The sequence below is a fragment of the Manacus candei genome, unplaced genomic scaffold (genome assembly GCF_025592945.1).
Source record: "Manacus candei isolate 608988 ecotype Guabito, Panama unplaced genomic scaffold, ASM2559294v1 h1tg000027l, whole genome shotgun sequence".
NCBI lineage: Eukaryota > Metazoa > Chordata > Aves > Passeriformes > Pipridae > Manacus > Manacus candei.
The window spans coordinates 6,653,197-6,667,838 of record NW_026138075.1 but is presented as its reverse complement, the minus strand read 5'-3'; the positions used below and the strand labels follow the sequence as shown (position 1 = coordinate 6,667,838).

The 14,642-nt window shown below is 36.8% G+C and overlaps 1 protein-coding gene across 5 annotated transcripts in view; it reads left to right on the top strand.

The window, feature by feature from the left end:
- The window catches only part of AP3S1 (adaptor related protein complex 3 subunit sigma 1), a 70,821-nt gene that overhangs the window by 10,682 nt on the left and 45,497 nt on the right, over positions 1-14,642 (top strand). For 4 of the 5 annotated variants that reach the window (XM_051789496.1, XM_051789494.1, XM_051789493.1 and 1 more), the window contains 2 exons: positions 2,737-2,808; positions 10,807-10,914. In XM_051789496.1, the coding sequence (XP_051645456.1) occupies positions 2,737-2,808; positions 10,807-10,914 (180 nt within the window). Of the gene's footprint in view, positions 1-2,736; positions 2,809-10,806; positions 10,915-13,821; positions 14,085-14,642 lie in introns of those variants that run through there. The other variant, XM_051789497.1, reaches the window with a different exon arrangement.

The following is a 14,642-nucleotide window of genomic DNA, read 5'->3' as shown; positions in this document are numbered from 1 at the left end:
CAACAAATTAACAAATTCTTTAAGAAAAAAATCCACTTTGCTTAGCTTCAGTATAATTTAACAGAAGCATACTCATTTACTTAGTTAACTTGTCAGCAAACCTTATTGTCTTGAGTCTGCTTCTGAATATGCTCCATGTTCCTAGTTTTAAATTACAGATTTTTATTTTGATATTAAATAATAGTCCTTTTTCTAAATGCTTGTACTTTGACTTTAAAATGGACATTGATAATAGCAGTAATATTAACAGCAGGGTGTGATCCTCTTCTCTTTTACAGTATAAGCAGGATCTGAGAATCAGGGATTCAGATGTAAAAGTAATCTTTATGGATATGCCAGGTAGACAACTGGGAATGGCTTATGTCAAGTAAACCCGTTTCACTGGGTCTGTAGACATAAATACATGTCTGTAGAAACAGGCCTTTATCCACAAAGAATGGTGTTGAATGGAGTTACGTCCTACTGGCATCTAGTCACAGGTAGTGTTCCCCAGGGCTCAGTGATCTGGACGAGGGGATCGAGTGCTCACTCAGCCAGTTTGCACGTGACCCTGAGTTGGTTGGGAATGTTGATCTGCTGGAGGGTAGGAAGGCTCTGCAGAGGGGTCTGGACTGGCTGGATTGATGGGCCAAGATCAAGTGCTGGATCCTGCCTTTGGACCACAGCATTCCCCTGCAGCACCACAGACTGGGGGAAGAGTGGCTAGAAAGCTGCCTGGCAGAAAAGGACCAGGGAGTGCTGGCCAACAGCAGCTGACCATGAATCAGCAGTGTGCCCAGGTAACCAAGAAGGCCAAAGGCTGGCTTGGGTCAGCAATAGTGTGGCCAGAGATCGTCCCCCTGTACTTGGCACTGGTGAGCCCACACCTTGGAATCTTGTGTTCAGTTTTGGCCTCTCACTACAAGGTGAGCATTGAGGTGCTGGAGCAAGTCCACAGAAAGGCAATGGAGATGACAAAGGGTCTGGACTTCAAGTCTTATGAGGAGTTGCTGAGGGAGCTGGGTGTGTTTAGCATGGAAAAAAAGAGGATTGGGGAGATCTTATTACTCTAGAACTCTAGAACTACATGAAACATGAAACAGAGAGGTCTGTTTCTTCTCCCAAGGAAGAAGTGATAGGACAAGAGGAAACAGCCTCAAATAGTGCCAGGGGAGGTTTAGGTTGGGTATTAGGAAAAATTTCTTCCCTGAAGGGGTGGTCAGGCATGGAAATGGGCTGCTCAGGGAAGTGATGGAGTCACCATTACCGGAAGTGTTCAAAAAACATTTAGAGGTGGTGCTTAGGGACATGGTTTAGAACTGTATTTGGCAGTGCTGGATTAACTGTTTGACTAATTTATCTTAGAGATTGTTTCCAACCTAAATGAATTTGTGATCTATGTCAGAACATGGCTTCTCATTCCTATTTCTCTGGGCCTAGGCAGTTTGAAATCTGGTTCATCTCAAATACTAAGATGGGATTAATAAATTATGTTGAATAACGAATCAAAATTAGGTGTTTATCCTCCATACTGCTGCTTTAGGGTTTGGGTTTAGAATTGAAAAAAAAAACCTGCATACAGTGACAGCTTAATAAATAATATTAAATGCTTATTTTGAGAAAATGGTTCTGAAACATATAAAACTGAGGTTAAAATCTCCAACAAGCTGCAACTTATCTATTTGTCATTAATAAATGGTCAGTAAATTCTTACAGGAATTCTTTTTAACTTTGAAGGCCCTAAGCCCTCGAACTCAAACTTAAAAAGGGTTAACACATCTATGTCTGTAGGAGTTATCCCATGCATAAAGGGAACTGTGCTTATACCTGTCGAAGACTGGAGTCTTTGTCAGCACTCACCACAAGCACACGGTGATTGGCATTCCAGAGCTTAAGAAATGCATATACAATCATCATTTCATTATCTGGCCTAATTGGATACTGTGGTGCTCTTGGTGTCAAAACAGGCAAACGTGAGTACCAGAGAACCTGTTAGTGTACAGCAAGGTAGTGTACAGTCCATATCTGGCAGGGAACATCAGTGGCTGGAGTTCAGCAGCTGCTCTGATTTTTCTGCTTTGTCCTCTTATATTATAGATTCAGGGAGGGGTTATAAACTGCTAGACTTTTCGAAATTTGTGCCTGACAGGATCAGCAGGTGTGACATTAAGACAGCTGCCTTTTTCCTTGGTCCACCCTGAATTCAATGAGTCTGAGTCAAGTGAAAGCTACTGTACTGCTGGAAGCAGTAATGTTGACAAACTTGCATGATGCTGACAGTTTGCATTGCACATGCCTGTGTAGCAAAAGTTAGCAGTAGTCTGGTTAACTGGGAGATGCCTGCAAGGTAGTAATTGCTAAAAATAGTAACAGTAATAGAAAAGCTGATTTTTTTTATTTTTTTTTTTGCTTAATAGTTGGGTTCTAATGAAAAGGGAAGGGATGCTTTGAATCACAGCTGAGAAAATTGTAGAATAGGTGATGTTACTGTTTTTTCAAGATGTAACTTTTTTAAAACTGGATGAGTTTTAGCAAAGTATTAACATAAACTGGCTTGTGTGTACATTTGTGACCTCTACATAGATAACATCCTGTTGACATAATATTGTTAACCACATAATTTCTGTAGATGCTTTTAATGCCTTAAAATCTGACCTTTGTTTAATTTCTGTACTTGCTTTTCTCAAACCTCACACTTAATGAAATTATTGAATTTTTGTTAAAGCTTGACCTCTGGCTTTTTTTTTTTCTTTGCAGGTATTTGTGGAAACACTAGACAAATGTTTTGAAAATGTCTGTGAACTGGATTTAATTTTCCATGTAGACAAGGTACTGTGATGACCTCCTGTAATATTTTTGTCAAGTAACACATTTGGTTCAGCTGATATTTGGTATAAAACTGCAGTGATTCTACTTTCCTGAGGTCTCAATGAAGCTGGTGAAGTGTCTAGAGAGTAAGTTTTATGAGGAACAACTGAGGAAGGTGAGGTTTAGCCTGGAGAAAAGGAGGCTTGGGGGGACCTCATTGCTGTTTACTACTACCTGAAAGGAGCTTGTAGCAAGGTGGGGCTCAGCCTCTTCTCCCAGGCAGCAAGTGACAGGACAAGAGGAAATGGCTTCAAGCTGTTGCAGGAGAGGTGTAGGCTGGAGATGAGGAAGAATTTCTTCACTGAAAGGGTAGTCAAGCATTGGAATGGGCTGCCTGGGGAAGTGGTGCAATCACCATGCCTGGAGGTGTTCATGAAATGACTGGATGTGGTTCTTCATGCTGTGGTTATTTGACATGGTAGTGGTCTATCAAAGGTTGGACTCAATGGTCTTGGAGATCTTTTCCAACCTTAACGATTCTGTGATTTATTTATCAGTGAAATCTAGACCATTTCTGTTAAAATATTATTTTTATTGTTTGAAAGCTGCAGTGGAACCAGTGGAACATGTCTTTCTGAGGAACAATAAAATAATGTGGGAGATTTGCATAATAATATTGCACATTAAGTTGTAAAATCCAAGACATCTGAATATTCTCAGAGTAGGATTAGTTTCAAGAAATAATGTATTCTATTTTGTTTATGGTTAGGTATTGCATAATGCAGAACTGAAGTTATTACAGGTTTTCCAGTTAAGGTTGTTGCTTGCCTTTCATATGCTATGATTATGTAGCTTAAATGCTGTGTGGATCTTTCTGTTCCAAATCTCAAACAGACTTTATGTCTTTGTTTCTAAATATTTGAAAAAATCTTATTTGAATATTCCCATCTATAAGGAATGTTTTATTTATTAATCTAGTTTTGAGAAATGCTGTTACTATAGTAATCTTTCATTTAAAAGGACTTTGACATCTCTTGGTGTAATATCTAAAATGCTGAGAATGGAATATATAGTATTTATTCCTTCAGTTGCATTTTGTACCTGCCATTGCTTTCAGCGCATTCACCTTTCCCCATCTGTGAACATCTTTTTGCATCAACAGCAAAAGATGTCAATGAAAATTAAGATAGAAAAAGTAGAATAAAAATTGTACCAAATCAAATGTCTGAAATGGCCATTTCAAACTGACTCAGTTTGTTTCAAAATCAGAAACTCCTTTTGGAAGAAACACTTGTACCTTGACCAGATAGAGAAATGCATGTGACCTTCAGTTACTGTTTGAACTGATACATTGCTAATGAAAAGTCATTAGGATTTCTAGTCTGACTGGAACATATTGGATATTTCCAAAATGGCAAATTAAAATACAAAACAATTTATTAGTGGCTTATATATGTGAGCCTTGGAGCTTAAAGAACAAAAATACTGTAGTTGTTTTGTGGGGAAGAGTTTGGTCTTTAGCTGAAGGATACTTTGGTTGATATGTACTCCAAACTGTTGCTTTGTAACATATTTCATTCAGGATTATTTCTTAACACAGTAATATTTTACATTTTAGAGAAGAAACATAGAGAACTTAGGTGCTTCAAAATATTACATTTCTTGAAGAATACTTTACTTTCTGTTGGGTGTGAGATGGTATTTCCTTCTTGAAATTTATTTGTCAAATGGAAGAATTTTAATGGTTTCATTTTACTAAAAATTTGATTTACTAAAATCTAAAAATCTGCCTGAGAATCCTATTAAATGTTTAGACTAGAATTTTCAAACTCTGAGAAAAATGCGAACCCTAAATAATAGTTAGATGTTTTAGTCAAAGTAATCCAATTCCACAATAAAGGATCACTGAAACCTTGAGTTAAAAAAATTTTGAGCATCACATTAACCAGGGCAGTGATTTTTTTACTTGATCATAGATCAACAAAAGAATACTGTACTGAATACAGTGAAAAATAAAGAGAGCTGAACATCTGTTGTAAGGCAAGGCTGCTACCAGCTCTACAGTAGCATTAGTTGTACAGTTGTAACTAATCTGATGTTGTCTCTATGCTTTCTTTTTTTTCCTCTAGTTTAAGTTCATCAGTGTTCTTGTAGGTCTGAGAACAAAACAGGAAGATGTATGTGTGAGAATGAAATTATAGTATTAAATTTTCTTTAAACTGCTTAAGCAGTCAAGAAGCAAAATGCATTGAGCCTTCTGAGTTAAGACACATTAACTTTCTCTCGTCAGATATTTGTGACCTAGTGTTAATGTATTGCAAGTGTGCAAAGGGGGGAAGCAGCAAATGCTGCTGCATGTTTGGTCTAGACAGAATCTTACTTGTAATGGAGTAATGTGGGAGCTTTTTGGGGTGAAACCTTTCAAATCTTTGTGTTTTGAGTGGTCTGGTGTTGAGAAAAGTGAGGATTGGCTAGCTGATTTGCCTAAGAATTTTTCTGTGTTTTCAGTTCTTGATGGAGCTGTAGAAGGTGGCTTTCTTGCAATTCTCTTGCTAGAGCTACCTAAACACCAAGGAGTACCTTTCCTGTAAAAAAATGATGTGACATGTGAAAGAGTTAAACTATGTAGTCTCAACAGCTGTTGCCTCTCTAGTAGCGTTTTATTTGGTATTTCTATAAGAAAACATTTACCTTCATCAGACCTTTATCATTGTACAGGATCCAGTGATGACTTGTAGTAAACTGGGGTCAAGAGAGATGCTTATGCAAGGAATACTGGTATAGTACTAGAAGTTCATCTGAAGAGGGGAATATAGGTGGGAATGAGATAGTGTTTCTAATGTGCTATAGCAGAGGAGGATTTGGGGTGTTGGGGAGTGTAGTTTGTACATAGAAACAATTTGGATTGTCTTTAAAAATCATCTGTATTACAAGGAAACAAACCAACTTGCCATAGTTGGAGCAAGGCGTTTTCCAGAGGGGGAGGAGGACATTTATTTCAGTCCTGTACTGATTCCTACACTGAGTCCAGGAGTGCAATGCATTCTAATGGAAAAGGCATCATAGAAAGCTATCCTAAAAATATTTTACAACTAAAATAATAGAATACATTCAGTTAGGGATGTAAGGAAATACTTTTATTTTTCCACAAGTTTTTTGGCATCTATTGAAATATCCCTGGGAGTATCGTGTTCTCTTCCAAGAGTTTATTATCTGACCAGAACAGTGAACCCAGTGAATCAAATTGGTTGAAGACAAGAAAATGTGTTTGCTAAATTTTCCTGGAGAGTTTTTTCTTGATGCATTCCTTCCCCCTGTTTGCTAGAATATGTGTTTATGGTTTTAGAGAATACATGGAACACAAATAGGAAGTTCTCTTGATTTTTGTAAAAACACCTCAAAATTTTTATTACAAAAGAACAATTTCAGATTTTGAAAAGTTGATGTTCTCAACTGTCAGATATCTTTTGTAGTATGAGGTCTATTCTCTGTGCCCTCAGTTTTTCACTTAAACACTGTTTGGAATAGACTGTTGAAGTGTATTTTGCACTTCATTGTCACTTAATGCTTTTTTAGTTCAGATTTTTTTGTTTAGGAAAATAATTAGTGATTTTTTTCAATAAGAAAAAAGAAAGTGATGTGTATTTGCTAATTATGTATTTACAATGAAAAAATAAAGAAAAACCAGTTAATATTAAAAATTTTTGTCTTGCTGCTGCTCATATATGGGCAAACTTATGTATTTAAGAGAAGGAAGTCAAAGGATTACAATAGTTACATAACATTATTGGTCATGGCTGTGATATACAGATTAACAAATATAATTAATTATATACTGTTATTTAGAAAACATTCTTCTCCCTTTAAAAGAAAAATGGGGCAATACAAAGAAAATGGTTAAGCTTCTCTAAAGCAATCCATGCTTTAAACATTTTTAAATAGTATGTGTTAGTCTTCAATATTGTATACTAAAAGTATGAAAAAATATAGAGAAAGTATGATCCAAAGTATGAAAGAGTTTGCATGGAGGAAAAAGTTAAATATTCAAGATATTGGAATCAGAGAAGCAAGAAGTATGTAGAAGAAAGGTGTTGGAGAGCCAGAACAAGCCTGAAGAAAATGAACAACTGTGTCAGAAATAAAGAGCAGTGGGATATCAGATAAAATCTCAGGAAGTTTGAAACAAAGAAAATATTTTTTTGTGGTTGATAACTAAATTATAGAATGTCACTGTTCCATTTTATCATAGATACCAAGAATATTTTAAGTGGGTTCAAAGGTAATTAGATATGTCAACCAAAGAAAAAATTCTAACTGAAGCTATAAAATGCAATACTATACCAAGAAGCAGCAAGCAGTCTCTGTTTCAGAAATCCTTAAGCTGGAGATATTTGGAAGCAGAGAATTTGTATAGGATAAGTACTACTGTTAAGATTTTTTTTTTTAAGTCTCCACTGGTGAATCACTGAAAATAGATAATAAACTAGAATAAAGTTTTTCTAGTATGCATAATCATAGAATCATAGAATGGTTTCAGTTGGAATGGACCTTTAAGATTCAATAGTTCTAACCCCCCTGCCATGGACAGGGACACCTTCCACTAGACCAAGTTGCTCAAATCTGCACACACAAATCTGAATACTTCCAGAGCCAGGGCACCCACAACTTCTTTGGGCAACCTGGGCCAGTGCCTCATCATCTTCACAGTAAAGAATTTTCTCCAGATATCCTGTCTGCCTTCTCTTGTCTAAAAGCCATTCCTCCTTGTCCTATTGCTATATATTCTGTGAAAAGTCCCTCTTCAGATTTTTTGTGGGACTCCTCTAGGTAGTGGAAGTCTTCAGGAAGTTCTCCCTAGAGCCTTCTCTTCTCCAGGCTGAACAACTCTCAGCCTTTCCTCATAGCAGAGGTCTTCCAGCCCTCTAATCATCATTGTGACTCTTCTCGACTTATTCCAACAGGTCTACATCTTTCTTGTCCTGGGGGCCCCAGAGCTGGATGCAGTATTCAACTAGGGTCTCACAAGAGCAGAGCAGAGTGTCAGAATCACTTCCCTTGACCTGCTGGCCACACAGCTTTTGATGCAGCCCAGGATGGGGTTGATTTTCTGGGCTGCAAATACACATTGCTGGCTTCTCATCCACCAACACTCCCAAGTCCTTGTCCCCAGGGCTGTTCTTGGTCCATTCTCTGCCCAGACTGTACTTCTGCTCAGGACTGCCGAGACCCAGGTGCAGGATGTTGTACTTGACCTTGTTGAACTTCATGAGGTTCACTCAGACCCACCTCTCAGGCCTATCCAGGTCCCTCTAGCATCATCCCTTCCCTCCAGCATGTTGATGGCACCACAAGCCTTGTGTCATCAGTGAACTTGCTGAGGGTGCACTCCATCCCACTGCCCATGTCACTGACAAAGATATTTAGCAGCACCAGTCCCAAGGTTCCCTGAGGAAGCCTCTCATCAATGGTCTCCACTTGGACATGGAGCTGCTGCAACTCTCTGAGTGTGAGCTTCAAGTTTTTTCCATATCCATGGAGTGGTCCAGATGTCAACTCCGTGTCTCTGGTTTAGAGACAAGGATGTTGTGTGGGACAGTGTCAAATGCCTTGCACAAGTCCAGGTAGCTGAGGTCAGTCACTCTTTCTTCATCCACAGTCTCTGAAATCCTGTCATAGAAGGCCACCAAATTTGTCAGGCATGATTTGTCATCAGTGAAACCTGTCACCAATCACCTTGGTATTTTCTGTGAACCTTAGCGTAGTTTCCAGGAGGATCAGCTCCATGGTTTTACCAGGCACTGAGGTAAGACTGAGTGGCCTGTAGTTCCCTAGATCTTCCTTATTTCCCTTCTTAAAAATGGAGGTTAAGTTTCTCGTTTTTCAGTTGGTGGCAAGTTCACTGGACTGCCATGACTTCTCAAATATGATGGATAGTGTCTTAGCCAGTTCCCTCAGGATCTGTTGATGTATCTTGTCAGGTCCCATGGACTTCTGCACCTTCAGTTTCCTTAAATGCTCTTTGATCCAATGTTCTCCTGCAGTCTGCAGTTCTTCATTCTTCTGGTCCCTGCTTCCACCCTCTGCAGCTTGGGTTGTGTGGCTTGACTATTGGCTGGTGAAGACCGAGGCAAAAAAGTCATTTACATCCTGGCTAACTAGGTCTCCTATATCCTTCCTGAGAGGACCCACATTTTCCCTAGTCTGTCTTTTATCACCAGTGTACCTACAGAAGCTTTTTTTGTTAACCTTGATGTTGTTGGTCAGATTTACTTCTGTCAGTGCTTTGGCTTTCCTAACCAAGCATAATTTCATAATTTCAAAGCATAATTAGAAATTTCAGTTTTCATTTTTTAAAGCAACTTGGATGATGGAAAGGCAAATGTTATGGTATATATCTTCTGGAATATGAAAGACTGTGAAATATCAGAAGAACTGCTAGGCAGTAATGTTTCTTTATGACTAAGAAGATTAAGGAGCGTATTTTCTTAATGTTTTGATAGAGAAATACTAAGATTTCCTCTGTGAAGGAGTATGTTTTAGGAAAAAAAATTATATTCCTGCTGTTGTTTTCATGTAGTATTTGTAAATCTGCATATGCAGTCTCAATTATGAGCAAATTTATTTGTGAGAAGCTGTATTCAGAATTGTGTTCATTCTCCTTCTTCACTGCATCCATCATAATAAGGAAAGCATCAATAACTGCTGAGGGCTGAATGTTGACAACAGTATGCTGCAGTTTTATATAGTTATGGCATCAACGCTACAGCTGGCTGGAAGCCTGAAATTTGCCTTTTACCCCTTTTTTGTCTGCAGAGAGTGCTCCCATATCAGTTCCTTCTTAATCTGTAGTTTGCAGACTTTGCAGGCATGTTACAGACTTCTTTCAGAGTTTACACTAAGGGGAACTGATGCCTTGGTGAGATGCTTACTTGAACATGTAAATCCAATTCTTTCTCTTGGTTGCCAAGAAGTGGTTACCTTGATCTGTTGTCTGTGGTCTATGTGCTCAAGAAGCCTTTTTTTTTATTATTATTACAGTTCACGTTTTTAATTCTTAGAATCGTGGAATAGTTTACACTGAAAGGGACCTCTGAATCTAGTTTTTATTGCTTAAGCTTGACTGCTTCTTGAGTTTATGTGTGCCTCCTCATAGAACAAAATTCATCAGATAGGTTACATCATAGAGTTGTTCTCTGAACCGTCATGCATAACGTGTACTTACTGTAGACACTTTGTACCAAACTTTGTGACCATCATGAATAGTAGAGATGTGTTGTCTTCTAAATGCCATTAGTGGTTATTGTTAACTTTTTGGTTAATGAAAAAAACAATGCCTTTTTTCGTGTATATATTTTATAATAGTTCCCATATTTGAACATACCCATTTCTTTAATGTCCTCAGCTGGTTTATGTGGTCCTTCAGTTCAAGGTCTAGCTCTCAGTCTTAGTCCTAGATGCTGAAGTCTCCATATCTCTGGTGTAGCTCAGGAATGTCAATTCTACTTCCAAGACTAATCTTGGTACATACACATGGTGGGTGAGCATCATCTCTCTTCCTTTGCAAGTGTAGCCCGAAGTAGTTTTTATGCCTCTATTTGTGAGTAATTAATTTAATCTCGTAGAACCTGCTCCCTAGGAGTATTACTGCTATTGATGCTAATTAGAATTTATGTCCATAATCATTGGATAGAATGCAGGAACTGAAAGAAAGAGGAATGTGAAAGTTTCTTCTGGCGTTGATAAGTGAAAGGGTGTAGAAGATGAGTTCGTAACAGAGATATGAGCAAACAAGGTACTGGAGAAAGGAAAATTAAGTTGTGAGCTTTGTTCCCAAATGGCTTAAAATTAATTGCTAACATTAATTAAGTGATTTACAGAATATATGTTTTCCTGCATTGAGGAATCTGAATAACATCTCTCCAGATTGAAGAGATCTACAATCTGGAGAGATGTTATTCTCTCCAGAATAACATCTGGAGGACGTCTTGCATTTTTAAATTCTCTTTTGGTCTCTTTTAGGTCCATAACATATTGGCTGAAATGGTCATGGGTGGAATGGTTTTGGAGACCAACATGAATGAAATTGTCACTCAAATTGATGCTCAAAATAAACTGGAGAAATCTGAGGTAAGAGCGATGCACTGTGTAGTTTGTAAACTGTAAACGTGGTTGTAGTAACTGCATGCTCTAAAATGCTATTTGTCCTTCCCTAGCAAACTACGTAGTATAAACTGCTTGCTTATAATGTCAGAAATTTACAGTATCTGAGGATGTTGTACCTTTCATCATAAGTAATAATTGCTTAGACTCACTGCTGATTAGTTTTTGCTATTTGTATCTAATAGCATTGTGTGCCATTGCTATTGAGATACTTCTGTAGTTGTCTCGCAGAAACCCTTTTATTTCCAACATGTATACTATGCTGGACTACTGACTCTAACAAAATAAAATTAGATAAAGGTCTACAAAATGTCTACAAAGACTACTGTCTGCGAGTATGTTTTGAGCACCTGAAATAAATGACAGCAGTAATACTGCAACACAAAAAAGTAAATCAGGCCAAAATGGACTAGGTAGAATTTAAAGCCCAGTTTTAGACCCTTTAAAGTAAATATGAATTCTGCGATTTTGGCAATCTGAACCTTTGGTGTTCAGTGAGTGAGAAAATTATATTCTCTATATACCTATAATGGTCTGAGTGAGGGAGCTCACGTAAGTTGTGGGAAACCCTTTTCAATTCAAAAATTGTTGAACTTGTGTTTAGGAAAGACACTTAGACTAAGAAAGGATTTTAGAATGACTTTAATTATGATGCAGAATATTATTGTTCCTTTAACATCACCAGACATACCTTATAAGCCAAAATACTGCTAGTACCTCTTAGCTAAGTCTGTGTTTGATTCTTATTGATGAGAGTAATTCCACAGAAGAACACATCATCGGATTTTCAAAGCATAATATTAAAATTTCTCAACAAATCTTTGCTTGAATTGGAGACTATTTCTAAAGTTGAAGTCAGCTCAGTAGACTGAAATTTTGCCAGTGGCATAAATATGAACTAAATGACATTTTAGGAGATGACCCAGAGAACTTCCTTCAGTTTTAACTGTAATGCAGCACAGAACTGAATTCTTCAGCTTTTTTTCTGGTACTGTGCATAGTGTTCTCCTAATTCTGCAGTCTCACACTGTGCCACCTGAAGTTTTTTTCATACAATTAATTGTCTGTTTTGCACAACTTCCAAATTGTATCCAAGAACAGGACAACAATATGTGAAAAACAAGAAAAAGATAGGTATGATATGATATGATATAGTACGTAGCAATATGCATCTGGAAGTACTGCATTGTAGATTTTTGAAGATGTCCAAAATGTTCATTTTAATATTTTTCCTCAAATTTGGAGTTATTCTCATAAATTTTTACTATATTTGAATAACTTCTGAATACATTTTTTTTATTTGATGGAAAAGTAGCATAGTGTTCCCAAAAGCTGAACTCACTGAGCAACTATGTCCTACCATGTATTATGTACATATTGGTTTTACCCAAAAGCGCTTAAGTATGTGAATTCTGTTACCAAATCAACTGTAGCCAAGTCTCTGACTGGTCATCTGAAACACATCAGTTCAGTGCAGCCAGCTGCAATACTTTGCTATTTACTATTATTCATCAGTAAGTCATTCTTTTAAAATACTTTTAGTATAAAAATAGGTGGTTCAAGATATAAAAAAAACATCTTCAACTCGGAATGTGTATAAAGCAAATAGCAACTTGTTCTTTTACACTCAGCAATGAATTATAGAAGGTAAAGAAGTAGCAGTGATAAATTTAAACACTTGGTGACTGGGATGGAGTAGAACATTTCACAGGCTGCTCACAACAAATACTTTTTTTCCCCTTAGTTCAGTGACTATTTCTTTTCAAATTTAACAGTTAATGTAATACTGAGATACATCACAATACCTGGTAACTATTTCTTCAGATCATTAATCATTTGTTTCATATGTATCCACAGAAATTTCCTGATTGCTATTTCTTTTCCTTTTGTCTTTTTGATCAAGATAGTAAATCTTCCAGTATGTCTTTCCTGAACACATATTTTCAAGATACAAGTAAATCCATGTAAATCAAACTCAGTAATAACTTAATAAATTTTGAATGCTGGTCACTAAGAAATCAAAACTAGTGGATCTTCTTAGTTTTCTTTAATTTAAAAAAATGGCTTATTTTTAAAATCTAGAAATTATTGATGTAGTCTGTAGTTTATAGGAGAGCCTCCTGTGCTACAGAACTGTCGCTTTAGTCTCTTTGGCTTTTAGACATCCATCATAGTTCTTGCATTCATAAAGCAGCTACTTCAAGAGTAATTTGCCTTTTCTTTTATAGCTGAAGTAATGAAACTAATAAAGTTGTAACTGAGTTGCATTTTAAGAAATATTTCAGTTTTTATTGTGCCCACCTGGCTTCCAGTAATATACAGAATTTAGCCATTTGACATTAGGTATTTGTTTAGTTATGCACTAGATTTCTAATTAGGCTTTCAGTTCGAATTTAGTGAAGAAGACTGAATGTATTTAATAAATTCACATGTATTTGAGCAAAGTTATCAGCTCAAAGAATTTGTTAATGTTTTCAACAGAGATTAATTATTTAAACCACTATAAGGGAGTCCCTAGCTTTGATTTGTGATTCAGCTCTTATATTGCTTGGATGGGCTACAAAGGAAACTATTTCTGCCCTGAGAAATGTTGTCTTAATTGCATTTCCCTGCCTTTCAGTTTAGTATTTATCTCTGAATGGGTTTCTGGTCAATCCTTCTAGAACCAAAAGATTGTTGTGTAAAGGGAGGGAATTTTTCGGGAGAGGGGTCATTGGGATTTTATTCAGAGCCTCTGGAAGTATTGTAGGTAAACCTGGGCTACCTCTTCTCTATTTGGAGTATTCAACCGCGTGTGATTTAGACTTTTAAGTTGGGCCTCTTTTTCCGAACCTCCTGATCTTTTCTAGCTCTTTCCATTCTTCTCTCTTGCAGACCTTTATCTTTCAGTCTCCCAGACAGGACAGGTAGACAAAGGTATTGCTGACTTTTAGAAAAAATGTACTTTTAACAAAAAGGGAAAGCAAAATGATGTCAAAGGCAATAAATTATGTAGGCCAGACTCAAAAATTATGTGTAAAAATACCCATATTAGTCCTTGTAGCCTACTTTTTGTGCTAGTTTCTTGTAGTTCCCTCATCTTTTTATTGGCTATAGTGTATTTTACTAGCTTTCCATTGACATCATATTTTTTATTTTGTTTCTCTTCCTGCATTTTAGAATTTAACTTTTCTTTGTATCATTGTTTAAGAAACAAAGGAGTATGAACTTGTGTGAATATTAACCAAAAACCCTGCAAAATTAATCTCAATAAATATTGAACACACAAATAACAAAATTATGATATGATGACATAGCTTTGTCATTGGGACAGTCTTGTCACTGATAATCTAAAATAAATAATGTGAACTCTTTTGCTTAACCATTTAGTATTTCCAAGTGAAAACAAAGAACTTTTACCTGCTTGCAAAGAGAAGTTTCAGAATAACCTTCAGATGAAGGAAACATTAACCCTTACGTCCCCAGAACCAACAAACCCAATAGTTTTATACATGGAGAATAAAATTATCGGTGCAATTTGTAAAGATGACATAGACATACCAAAGTTGATTATCCAACCTTAAGTATATCAAACATAAAACGAGAACGGCCGTCAGCATGTACTCAACTTCAGATGTACATTTGCTGTTGTTATAAGCTGAATCACTGGATTTTGCTCCAAGATATCTTGGTAACTGTAGTCACCGAACATGAAT